The 11769-nt window shown below is 40.2% G+C and overlaps 1 protein-coding gene across 1 annotated transcript in view; it reads left to right on the top strand.

Annotated features, from left to right (window-relative positions):
• znf236 (zinc finger protein 236) overlaps positions 1 to 11769 on the top strand; it is a 66483-nt gene that overhangs the window by 6612 nt on the left and 48102 nt on the right. Inside the window, exons 3-6 of the mRNA XM_020597253.1 lie at positions 1937 to 2101; positions 2221 to 2399; positions 3956 to 4086; positions 7016 to 7188. Coding sequence (XP_020452909.1) covers positions 1937 to 2101; positions 2221 to 2399; positions 3956 to 4086; positions 7016 to 7188 — 648 coding nt within the window. The remainder of the gene's footprint in view (positions 1 to 1936; positions 2102 to 2220; positions 2400 to 3955; positions 4087 to 7015; positions 7189 to 11769) is intronic.

The raw sequence follows: 11769 nt of genomic DNA, 5'->3' as shown, positions 1-11769 counted from the left end.
ACCGCTCTTAGTCTGACCCGTCACCCAGGACCTGTTTGCCGTGGGAGACCCTACCAGGGACATATAGCCCCCAACAACATAGCTCCTAGGATCACTCGGGTACTCAAACCCCTCCACCACAATAAGGTGGTGGTTCAAGGAGGGGACTATGTTAATCATCTCAAGGAAATTTATGCCATTTCTCTTGTCTCGGCTGCCTCTTTTGTTGTGAAACGACAACAATAAGACTCCATCTCACTTCATTTGCAGTTACACCTGTGGTTGTGGGTCATTTCAATTTCAAGGCCACTATCTTCACTTACTGTGCATAGGCAGTCTCTCCAGACTGGAAAGCATTAGCCTTGAGGTCTGCCGCTTTCAGTAAGACTCACTCTCGGTGTCGGTATTATAAGCTTTCCAAAATGAGGTCAGTGAGCTCCTCTAATAGAAATGGAATTCAATATTGGAGCTATTTCTGTCTCATGGGAAGTATTTTTAGCTTCTCTTGTTATATTCTGTTCTGTGTGTTACAGTTGTTTTTCTGTCTTTGTCTCGTTTTGTGTTTTCCCTCCCTGGCTCTCTTTCTGACCAAGGGTGAGATGTTCACACATACAGATACAAAGTAGCTGACTGTATCTGGCCTTTGGCAAATCTCTAGTTCTGGAGGGTGCGTTGTGTTGAGAATGTCATACTCTGCTCCAACTGGACAGTTATTGTTCTTTGTTTTTATGTTCCAGTAACTAGTTAAAGACATTCATTCATAACTTGACAGCACTCAGATAGCACAAACCTCGACCAAGGCAGTTTACTGTCCCCATAATGCCATTCCACCTAAAAGCAATATTCCCATGTTAGTTTGACCCTCATAATATGACCTGCCGCATTTGGAATCACATTGATATCATTATTAGGTTGAAAGTTATCAAAGTAAAATGATACTTCAGTAATGGCAGTTTTCTTCAGGATCTAACTCAGTAACTTTTGAAGATACATCAGATATGTTGACCCTCTATTGAATCAGTAGAGGTTTAGCTATAATTTGATCTTAGTAACAGGTCTGTAACATTATTTTTTGTTTCACAGTAATTATGTTTTTCAAGTGCCCTATAAATTTGAATGTTGTGGATCAGCAAATTGGAGTTCTAGCCAGCGTGTGGAGTTAGAAGCAAAAATATTGAAATTGGTCCTATCTCACAGTGGTGGCAAATGTTTTAAAAACTCCTGGATCCAGGTGATGATTTGGATCAGCATCAAAACCTAATGGATTGTTCCATGAACCAAACCTCTCCAAAAAAAAAACCTAATCAAAAACCATTTATTATTTTTTGCGTTACACTGTTAACAAACCAACCAATACGAGTGAAAACATTACCTCCACCAAGTTGGAGGTAATGTTTTTACCTCCTACACTGTTTTCGAGGAATCTGCAGTTCCTTGAATGGCCACTTGAGGATGGCTCCATAAGGGAGTCAATCCCCATAGAGTCCTGTCTTAAAATGGCCAAATGTACAGCAAAAATAAAAATGTTTACCGCCTGTAAAAAAAAAACGTTTTGGTCTGTTAAGCTAAGTTCCCCTTCCATGACAATTGTACAGGGGGTGAATTCTTTTATAACTTGCCCATTTAAATTATATTGAGACTAAAAGTTATGCACAATTAAGAGCATGGCCACTTTGAGTGACAGGCAGGAGGGTCCCGCCATAGGTGGCTGGCTGCTAGCTGTCTAATGAGCTCCACGCAGGCTCAGCCTCATAGCCCATTCTTAGTTTAGATGTAGCAGGCAGAGTGCTGCGCGACAGCTAGACTTCAAAACTGCTCTTCAGAAAATCAGTGGGTTTGTCCAGCTTTTATATACAGTGAATGCACTATTAGCAGCAGCAAGGACTGCATTACAGAGAGTAGTTTTTGGGATCTTAGAGTACTCTAAACCTTTCTTAACATCTTCTCTGTCTTACAGCCTCATCGGTGTGAGCGGTGCCCACAGACGTTTAATGTGGAGTTCAACCTCATGCTTCACAAGTCCACACACACAACCTCTGACTTCACCTGCCCTGTTTGTAACAAAAAGTTCTCCCGCATTGCCAGCCTCAAATCCCATATCATGCTGCATGAGAAGGAGGAGGTGAGTGAACTCACCGATCAAACATAAAACCATCATGATTTGCATTTACTCCCTGTTAGGAAGAACTTTATTTTTGTGTTTTGTCTTCTTGTCTCTTCACTTTGTGACAACTCCTGCAGAATTTGATCTGTGCAGAGTGTGGAGATGAGTTTGTTCTTCAGAGCCAGCTGTCTCTGCACTTGGAGGAGCACCGTAAGGAGCTGTCGGGCATCAAGGTCTTCACCTGTAAGACCTGTAACAAGGAGTTTAAGACATCTGTACACCTCAAGGACCACATGAAGAGTCACGTCAAGATGAGGTCAGCCAAGGCTCCAGACAATAACGTATTACATTTGACCAAGTTAGCCCGAAAATAGCTTGAAGTTAAAAGGGACGCATGCTGTGTGTATATACAGGTCTCTATTTATAAGTACTTTATTTTTATTTGTGTCTTTTTTCCTAATGCACATTCCTTTTGCTTGTTTGCACATTACTTTCTTTCCTTTCTGTTCTCTCTGCCTTATATTGTTTACTTGACCATTGCTGCCTTACTTAAGGACATGTGCAAACACATTGAGAGCCACTGTACCAGTCAGATTCCTTGTGTGTCCAACACACATGGCCAATAAAGCTGATTCTGACTCTGAATCCAACAGCTATCCAAAGGAATTATGATCTTTTTCAAGAACATTTATAGTCTAAAGTCTACCACTGTGATAGACCGTAGCCACCCACAGTTATTATTTTATATTACATGTCAATTTGTTTTTATCAATGTTAAATAAATTACAATGATACAAAGCAGGTGAGCTGTGGAGGCTGAGGGGCATCTAATCTGCCTTCAGACTATCAAAAGCTGCTAAAGCTTTCTAGTCAAAAACCAATCTCCTGACTTTCTTTTAGGTTGGGTAGCAGCTTTGTCAGGGAGAGTTAAGAAGGTTTCATTGCAAATTTTACTGAATGACACCCATGAAACATTTGCAAAATCCTCTATCATGGTGCATCAAGTTTTCTCAGAATATTTTGAAGGTGAAAAATATGAAGTAGCTGTTGTCCAGGATGATCATATTGCATTAATGTCTGAGGATTCCTGTGTGCTCACTGTAGTTCAAATTCACCAGAAGGAACAGTGTCATTGTAAATGTGCTGACCCTAACCCAACAGTTAATTTGCCCTTGTAGCCCCAACATATCCAAGTTGTATTTTTTAGATACTAAATTTAACACTGATAGTGAGAGAGATAAGAAACTGGAGTCCTAGCAGTCCTAAACGAACGATGTAATCAGACAAATACAAAACACTAGAAACAAGTACATTTATAAAAACATCAGCTCTTTAATGACTATGTATCCAAATAGATTTTTAACTTTGTATTTAAATGTGCTTTATATTCACTTCCACTTCTTTTCCTTTATGCCAAAAGAGGAATAATTAAGTTTTTTTTTAATTTTCATAGTGTTTTAGCCAAATTTTGTTACATTTGTCATACAATACCATATAGTAATCCACTATTGTGCTGTCTAATCTTGTACAGTATCATATTTAGAGCAAAGTTACTTTTTTCAGTTTACTTTCATTTGTTTTATCACACCAGACTGCTTGGAAACAGTGTAAAACACCTGACTGTGGATTATGTTTAATGCTTTGTGTTGTCACAGTGTCAGTTGCACCTCGTTGCTGTTTCACAGTGAACAAGCTGCTACAAGGCATGAAAAGGATTTGTGCATTAGAACGGTTCCAATCACACAAGCAGTTTGTCTTTACCTTTTAAAGAAGGGTTGCAAAGAAAATCCGGCTGTGGTTTTTATAATCATCTGCAGTCCTCTGTATATGTTGTATACAAAACAATTCTTTTTGGGTTTATTCCTTCCGCAGGTCACTCACCTCAAGTTCCAGAAACTACAAGAAAAATATCGATCGCAGTGGCTTCACAAACAGCTGCCATCACTGTGGAAAGGCTTTCAAAAAGCCCAGCCAGCTTGTCAGACACATACGAATACACACAGGTGAGTGAAAAGCACAGATATGGGGATGAAGTGGAGGTTACAGAGATCAGGCGTCGGTGGACACCGGTGCTATAGATTGTAATTGGTGAAGCCTGTTGTTCCAGCGCCATAGATCACAGGTGCAGCAGGAGACTTTTCTTTTGTGAGGATGGTGTTGGTACATAAAGGAGAATCATCAGTTTTCCTTCTTGGTATCTGTTTAATAGCCCCCTCATTTAATTCTAGGCAGATTATAACTGAAGCAGCACATTGGAAACTGGGTTTCTTCCATTATCTGACTCTGAAGTAACACTACCAACTCCATGTTGTGTTTACACTCCATTTCTGAGGCACTGTACACCTCAGCTCAGTTCATCACTCCGCTGTCAAACAGAGATGCCGTGTGGGTAGAGTTTCAATATGCTGCTTAAATTCTAATATTCTTCTTTGGCTCTGCAGTTGTTCAGCTGCCTGAGTTCTGGTGATGTAACCAGTAGCTTCCACCCACATGTTGTTTACACATCATCCACATATTAATATGTTTATTTGGCTGGCTGGCTGGATGACTAACAGTGGATGTGCTTTGAATCATAAACAGCCCTTAAACTGATGAGGTGAGCCGTCGTTTTGAGAGATCGCTCACACACGCATTAGGCCTCTATTCTCTCACTGTCTCTGACGCACAGTGAAGATACAAACCTGTATTCAACTCCTCTTCCTTAATGAAATAATCAAAGAGATGGATGGCCTTCTGCCGGGTCCACGGTGACAAACTTGACTAGTCATACATAATCAGGTGTTTTAATTTGTCAGTGATGTTTCAGGTAGAATTATTATGAAAATACACTTAGTGGATATGAAGATGGACCCAAGGTGCTGTGTGTTCATTTTAGTAAAATACAAACCTTTGATTCAGAAGTTAAAAATAAATCCTTCTGGTTGAAAGAACTCAGTGTTTTACTGATCAGTTGATGTAACTGGCCTCAAAAGCTGCTTTAAAGTAACAATATGTCTTAGGTTTAAATTGACAATAGGCAAAACAGATTGAGGCTATGTGAATAGTATAAGAGTTTAATTCTTCTTGCAGCAAGGGAGCATTCAGTACAATATGGTTGCATGAAGGAAATGCTCAGAGAGGCGTTCTCTCTGAGGGTCATTTATACAGTCAGACTTAACAGTCGTGGCAGGATCTGCATCATCGCTGGCTCCTTGAACAGATATGTGTGTATCTCTGCAGTCTGACTGCTTATGAGAACTGAGTTGGTGTAAGCACACAACAGCAAAATACAATCAGTAAATACATACGGTATCTATTCTAGATCTACTGTTTACTCTTTGCAAGTACAGAACCTATAATAATTGAACTGTGGGTCACTTGATGTTACTGTCCCTTGATAAACATTTTTCCAACAATATGTAACTTTTTAAATATTAAAATGAAAGTTTCTAAATCATTTTGATTGCAGACATAAGGTCTAATAAGGTGAATGACAGCTCTCCTATTGCCTCTGCATGCCCGGATTGTCTGTTACTGCACTATGTAACTTTTGGTCAGCGTCTCTGACACCTCGTGTGATAGCTGTTGTTTGCTTTATGGCACCAATCCTGTCCGCTAGCTCAGTATTCTCACATGCGGAGTCAAACTCTAGGCCTTTATTGCCTTTTTGTCAGGCGAGAACATGACCATTGAGATTGTGAATATGTAGTCAGTCTATCCAAGCAATTGGAAATTTGCTCTGATGTTTTCAGAGCTGTGGCTGCTCCTTACTGGACCAAGCTAGCTCTGTGATCAGGCAGCTACATCTTGTCCAGAGTAGTCTGTCAGTGAGGGTGCCAGTTTTCCAGTTGCACATTAAGAGCACTGCGTCCTCCGATGCCAATGAGTTTAGACTAAAGTTCAGACTTACTAACTTCCTACCATCACCTACTGCGACTGTGAATAAGCTGTGCAACAGGACATGGATTAAAGCACACACCTAGTAATATGTAGCACTGCGTACAATCAGAAGACATCTGTCCCATAGACATACGTTTATATGGCTACGATCTGTCCAGCCAAAGCATGTAAAAAAAAAAAAAAGTCAAAACACAACACATCCCCAGAACTACAGCATCAGCTGATCCCAGCAACAGCCAAGAATAAGAACAAAAGAGGGAGCAAGAGACTGGACAAGAGGAAATATCAGACTGGATTTTACTCACTGGTGAGAGCTAAAAATAACCCTGTCAGGGTGACTGTTAATATCATGACGTGGGCTATAGAGATCTACTAACACGAAAACAGCAACGCCGCAACAGCAGAGTGTACTTCTCTGAAATACTCCATGGTAGGCTGAACCATGTCAATGTCATCCTGTCTCACGGAGATTTGTAGACTTTTTCCAGGTGTAAAAAGTCACCCACCTCCATCCCAGAAATAAATAAATTCATCTTGTGACAGAAAGTTTGGTCAGACTTTGTCACTGTCAGGCCAAAACACCCTTTGAAATTTGCAGCTAGCTTGTAATAATTTACACTGGTCTATTATGTGCAATATGAGCCTATATCGTGTCAGCAAGAATGTTTAATTCCATTACACATTCACATTCAAACGCTTAGCAAACAATCTGAAAATACAAGCAGTATTTCAGTAAAACTAAAAACACTGACGTTATTTGTTTTTCTTTTTGTTATGACTGTTCATCTTCGATGTCACAATAAATAAGCAATAAATCCTGTAATATTACTTTACCCTTGTTTTGTTGTTTGTCACGGTTCAGTAAACAAATGCACACGTACTGCTGTCTATGAGGAAGAGGAGTGAAAGCTCAACTAGTGTTTATGACAGTTGGGTACAACTCAGTTACACTCAGCAACTGTAGGGAGAGACACACTGCCAAGTTATGTATTGGTGCTTTAAGCAATGTGATTTTAACATCAGACAGTAATAAGTTATGATACTACCCTTCAGGTGAAAGGCCCTACAAGTGCACCCATTGTGGCAAGGCATTCAACCAGAAGGTGGTGCTGCAGACTCACATGGTGAGACACACTGGAGAGAAACCTCACCTCTGCATGTTCTGCCCTGCGTCTTTCTCCCAGAAGGGGAATCTGCACTCTCATGTTCAGAGAGTTCATTCTGAGGTAAGAGCAAAGCATTGCAGGCTCAAATACTTTGTTTTCTCACCTCAAATGCTGCATAGGAAATATCCCTCTGTCATGTGATAGTTAATTTAACTTTTGGGGGCATTTTTGATGAGATGCACCTTGTCCTCATTTATGTTACAACCCAGCTTGTTGGCAAAAAGGGAAGCAACATAAGTACTCAGGTGTAAAAAAGGTTAAGCGACGTTATTTAAATAAGTGGAGCGTTTTTACAAGAATAAAGGCACTAGGCAAAAACTGTAGCTCAGTTATTTCATGGACCAACTATCAATACACCACCTTTATTGTAAGATTTTTGTGAGGAAATAGTCGGTGAGTAGTTTAGTACAAGTGCAAAAGCAAAATCAAGGACGAGGCAGTGAGCAGGCAGATCCAAGTGCCTGTGGGCCTGTGTCACACCCATGTTAAGAGACTTCCAATGGGCTAAGTAGTTTGAAATGAGTGATTTTACTGTTGGGTTCCACTGGTGATAGAAATGAGCTGTAGCTCCCTGTAATGTACATTTAGTTTCCTCTTGTTTTTATAGTGACAGAACATCTTTTATCCATGACTTAAATGTGTGTGTGTGTGTGTGTGTGTGTGGAGGTGGGTGATTTACATAGATTATGTTTTGCGTTTTTTTCCTTTAGGTTTTGTGGGTTTTATTATCTGCAATAGACAGAGGAGACAGAGAATTTTACACTAAAATATATATTTTTTTTTTGTTCAAGAAGTGAAAAACTGATCCCAGATGTGTTGTTATTTGTATTTCGTTATGAATTGTTTTTTATTTGGGACATTTTATGAAATACCTGTTAGAAATGTGAGATTAAGGATTTTGAGACTGGACAGTTGATTAATCGGTTTGATTTAATTGGAGATGTATACTGTTTATACAGAACTATTGCAGAGTTGTTTTATTCAAAGGGAAATTAGCACCAATACACCTTAAATTGAACAACGTTCTTAACGCGTTTCATTTGTGCGTGGCATGGCTCAGCTGCACAAGTGAATAAAACAGTATGTGTCAAAATCAGGCAGTGCTTTTCTCCCTCAACTAACAAGAAACCACAAAGTAAATCTCCCTGAGAGAGTCAGGTCTGTTAAATGGTTAAGTTAAGGACGCGTTCATTCATTTGAAATGTTAATACAGCTGTTCATTATACTGAGGAGACGTCAGCTACTTTAACTAGGCTTAGCAGTTTTTGGCAATTCAGTGTCATTTTTGTGCTCCTCCTTCACTCACACACTAAATTACCAGCCCTTCTGTTCACTGCTTGTTTGCCGCTGGGCACCTTGTTGTTATGTTTGTGTGTTGGAAAGGGAATAAGGTGAAATTGCAGCTTTTGCTTCATTATTTTGTTCTACTCCTCAGTAAGCACACAGCAGCCAATTCTGAAAGCCCCCTGATTTATCTGTCCTCATTTAGCCTGGACTTTGGTCTCTGCTTTGTCACAGAGGTCACTTCCTCTTAGTGCCCAACCACGGTTGGTAGGCCAGGTGGACTGCATATCAAAGGCACCCAAGCATTGTGTTGACAGATGCTGAATCTGCTTGTGTGACTGTCCATTTGTGTGGGTTTTTACCAAAGCCCATTAGTGGGTGGAGTGCTAGTGGTGGTAGAGGCTCCTGGTTGATGACTGCTTCCAATAATGTGGCTATAGCCTGTGGGTCAGCTTTTTGGCAGCCTGATTGTTAAACCAGCACAATGGTCTTTATCACAGGAAATGCAGTGGGTCTCCACTCAGTGGATATGCCACAATGCTCAGTTCTAGTGCATTTGAGCAGAAATGTAGCAAAAACTTGAAGTATAAAAAGCACTTTGTGCTTGCACATCAGGCTCCACACTGATTAGCTTCACTGTGGTGATCAACGGAGAAGTGAATTTAGCTGGAATTTTACCACAGTTAGGCTATAGTTTCTGAAACAAGGTAGCTAAGAGTTACAGGGAGAGTGGGCCTCATTCATATCTTATGGCAGTTTGTTTATCACATGATTTCATTCCTCAGGAGGGAATTACTCCTTTAGTTTGGTTTATGGTAGCAGCTAAAATCATTCAAATGTGGACGGTACCAAATCAGCACACTGAGCTATCTAAAATACAGTCTCGGTTCTTTGAATTGAAATCGTGATCTGAACTAACTACAGAAAACTGTCTCAAAGTGCTCAAAGAGCTTTCTGGGAATAAGGACATAGATGTTCACATCAGATAAGCAGGTAAATTAAGCTGCTTGTGAGTCCTTTTGACTTGTGTGTTTTTTTATATATAGCTCGAAGATGCACTATATACATATTAACACCACATACAGCTAACATCCAATAGGCAGTATGAACCAAAACAGAGACTATATACAGAATGCAGCCAAGAACATTTTTTAATACCACTACAATAGTTGAAAACTCACAAGAGGAATTTAAAAATGTCATTTTCAATGGAAAGCATAAAAAATAGATTAAGAGATGTCAATGTCTCTTAGGGGTTATGGTATTTGAATTTATAGTTGCTATATAATTATCTAGATATATGCAGTTTACAAACTACTTTCAAGTTACTCTGACAAAAATACAGGAAATTGATGCAACCAAACACACATATCCACACTTCTTTTTTGTTTGTGGGGGTGTTTTAATAACAGCTAAATTAATGGGAGTGTGATTAAAGCCCTCACATTAATTTGCTGTGGTGAGCAGTTACTACCAGTAAGTATTTGATGGATGGATTTGTCCTGTTCCATGTGTTCCAGTCCATCTGGAACCAGACGTATGTATTTGCGTGCAATTTTACGTGATCCTTTTCTTTAAGCGGTTCAATCAGTCAAATGGCACACTGATTTAATTTCCAACACTTCTCTTGCATTTCCTCTTTGCCTTTTTTAGTTTTTATCTATCCCTGACTAACATGGTTGTGGATTTCATGCTAAAAGCCTGTGATGGCGGAGGTAGATTGAATTATGTCTGGAAAGCCAAACAGCAGGACCATTTGAATAATGCATCTAATAAATTCTAAGTTAGAGTTTGTGATTGGCTGACAGAGAAAATAAATTATTGTAATCCATTATTTGCAACTGAGTTACTGTGCAGATGCACACTAAGGAGCCAGGGGAGTGAACTCATCATGGTTAAATGGCCATGTAGGGTGTAGGCATAGTCATAGAGATAGTAATAGTATATGTATTTGAATGCCATCTAAAACCTTTGCTTATCCCAGATTGAGGTTCATTAATCTAAAACCTGAGCTGTTGTTGCTATATTTATTTTTGAGAGATGGTGGTGTGTGGGTTTATAACACAGTAATTCACAATTTGAATTTTATATGTAACATCACGCCACTCCAGTGAATTTATGGCACTTGAATTTGAATGTCATAGAAGTGTAAATCGCTAAGCTCCCTCAACACACTGCATCTCAAAAAGCAATATAAAGATAAAGTAATGCATTTAGGGTGGCAAAGTGCATGGTGGTGAGTTTGCATGTTCTCCCTGTGCCTGCGTGGGTACTCCGGCTTCCTCCCACAGTCCAAAGGCATACAGCTTAGTTTGATTGGTCATTCTAAAGTGCCTCTAGGAGTGAGTGTGAGTGTGTAGGGTTGTTTGTCTACATGGCAGCCCTGTGATAGACTGGTGACCTGTCCAGGGTGGACCCCACCTCTCACCCAGTGTCAGCTGGGAGTGGCTCCAGCCCCCTCCAGGACATCTGCACCCACTACACCATTTGGGTTTGAACCTCTCTCTCTAGCTCTTTTTTCATTCTTGACAACTATTTCTGTCGCTGTTCATGTGTACAACCGTGTGCAACACCATGACTGTTTTCTAGGGAGAGAATGTATAAAAAGGTGCCCTGTTGTCCCCAAATGGTTCAACATCTCCCTCCTCTCTGTAACAGCCGGCTTTTCACCACACCTTTGCATTTAGCCTTTTCGAACAACTTACACACACTTTTGATTTCTGACATTGTAGAAGTATACCTTACCAATACACTGTAACATCTACAGACCCTTCAGTGCTTCCCAGCCATCTTCAGTAACTGCTTTCAGTTCTTAAGCCATAATCATGTTCCAGGATAGCTGCAGACCTGTACACGGATAGTGGCAGTGTTGTAGTTGAGTCACTAAACCTCACATCCTAGTCAAGTCTTGAGTCCCCCATGTTCAAGTCAACTCTGAGTCACCAAAGAATAGTCAGAGTTGAATCCGAGTTGAGTCCCGTTACCCGAGTCCAAGTCTACATAGAAGTGAACAATTTGAATATCAGTATCTTGTACCAAATTATTATGGCCTATTACAGTAAAATGATGCCCTAGTCCTGGTCTCCATCTTCCTAGTCTGAATGCAGTCAATGCTTGAGTTCAAGTTGAAGTCTGAGTCATCAGTGATCAAATCCAAGTTGAGTCAGGAGTGAGTTGAGTCTGGCTCGAGTCCAAGCCCAGGACTCAAGTACAGCACAGTGGATGCGCACATACTTCTTTACACACTACAGCTGGGGGTACGCATTGTTATGTTTCCATTATCTTGCCCCACCTCTCTTTCTCTTCGGACATGATCGTTTCTTCTTGAACTTTTTGTCATTTTTACCATTCCTCCTT

Source organism: Monopterus albus, unplaced genomic scaffold (assembly GCF_001952655.1).
Source record: "Monopterus albus unplaced genomic scaffold, M_albus_1.0 scaffold33.1, whole genome shotgun sequence".
NCBI lineage: Eukaryota > Metazoa > Chordata > Actinopteri > Synbranchiformes > Synbranchidae > Monopterus > Monopterus albus.
The sequence above is the reverse complement of the archived record's forward strand: the minus strand, read 5'-3'. Positions and strand labels throughout refer to the sequence as shown.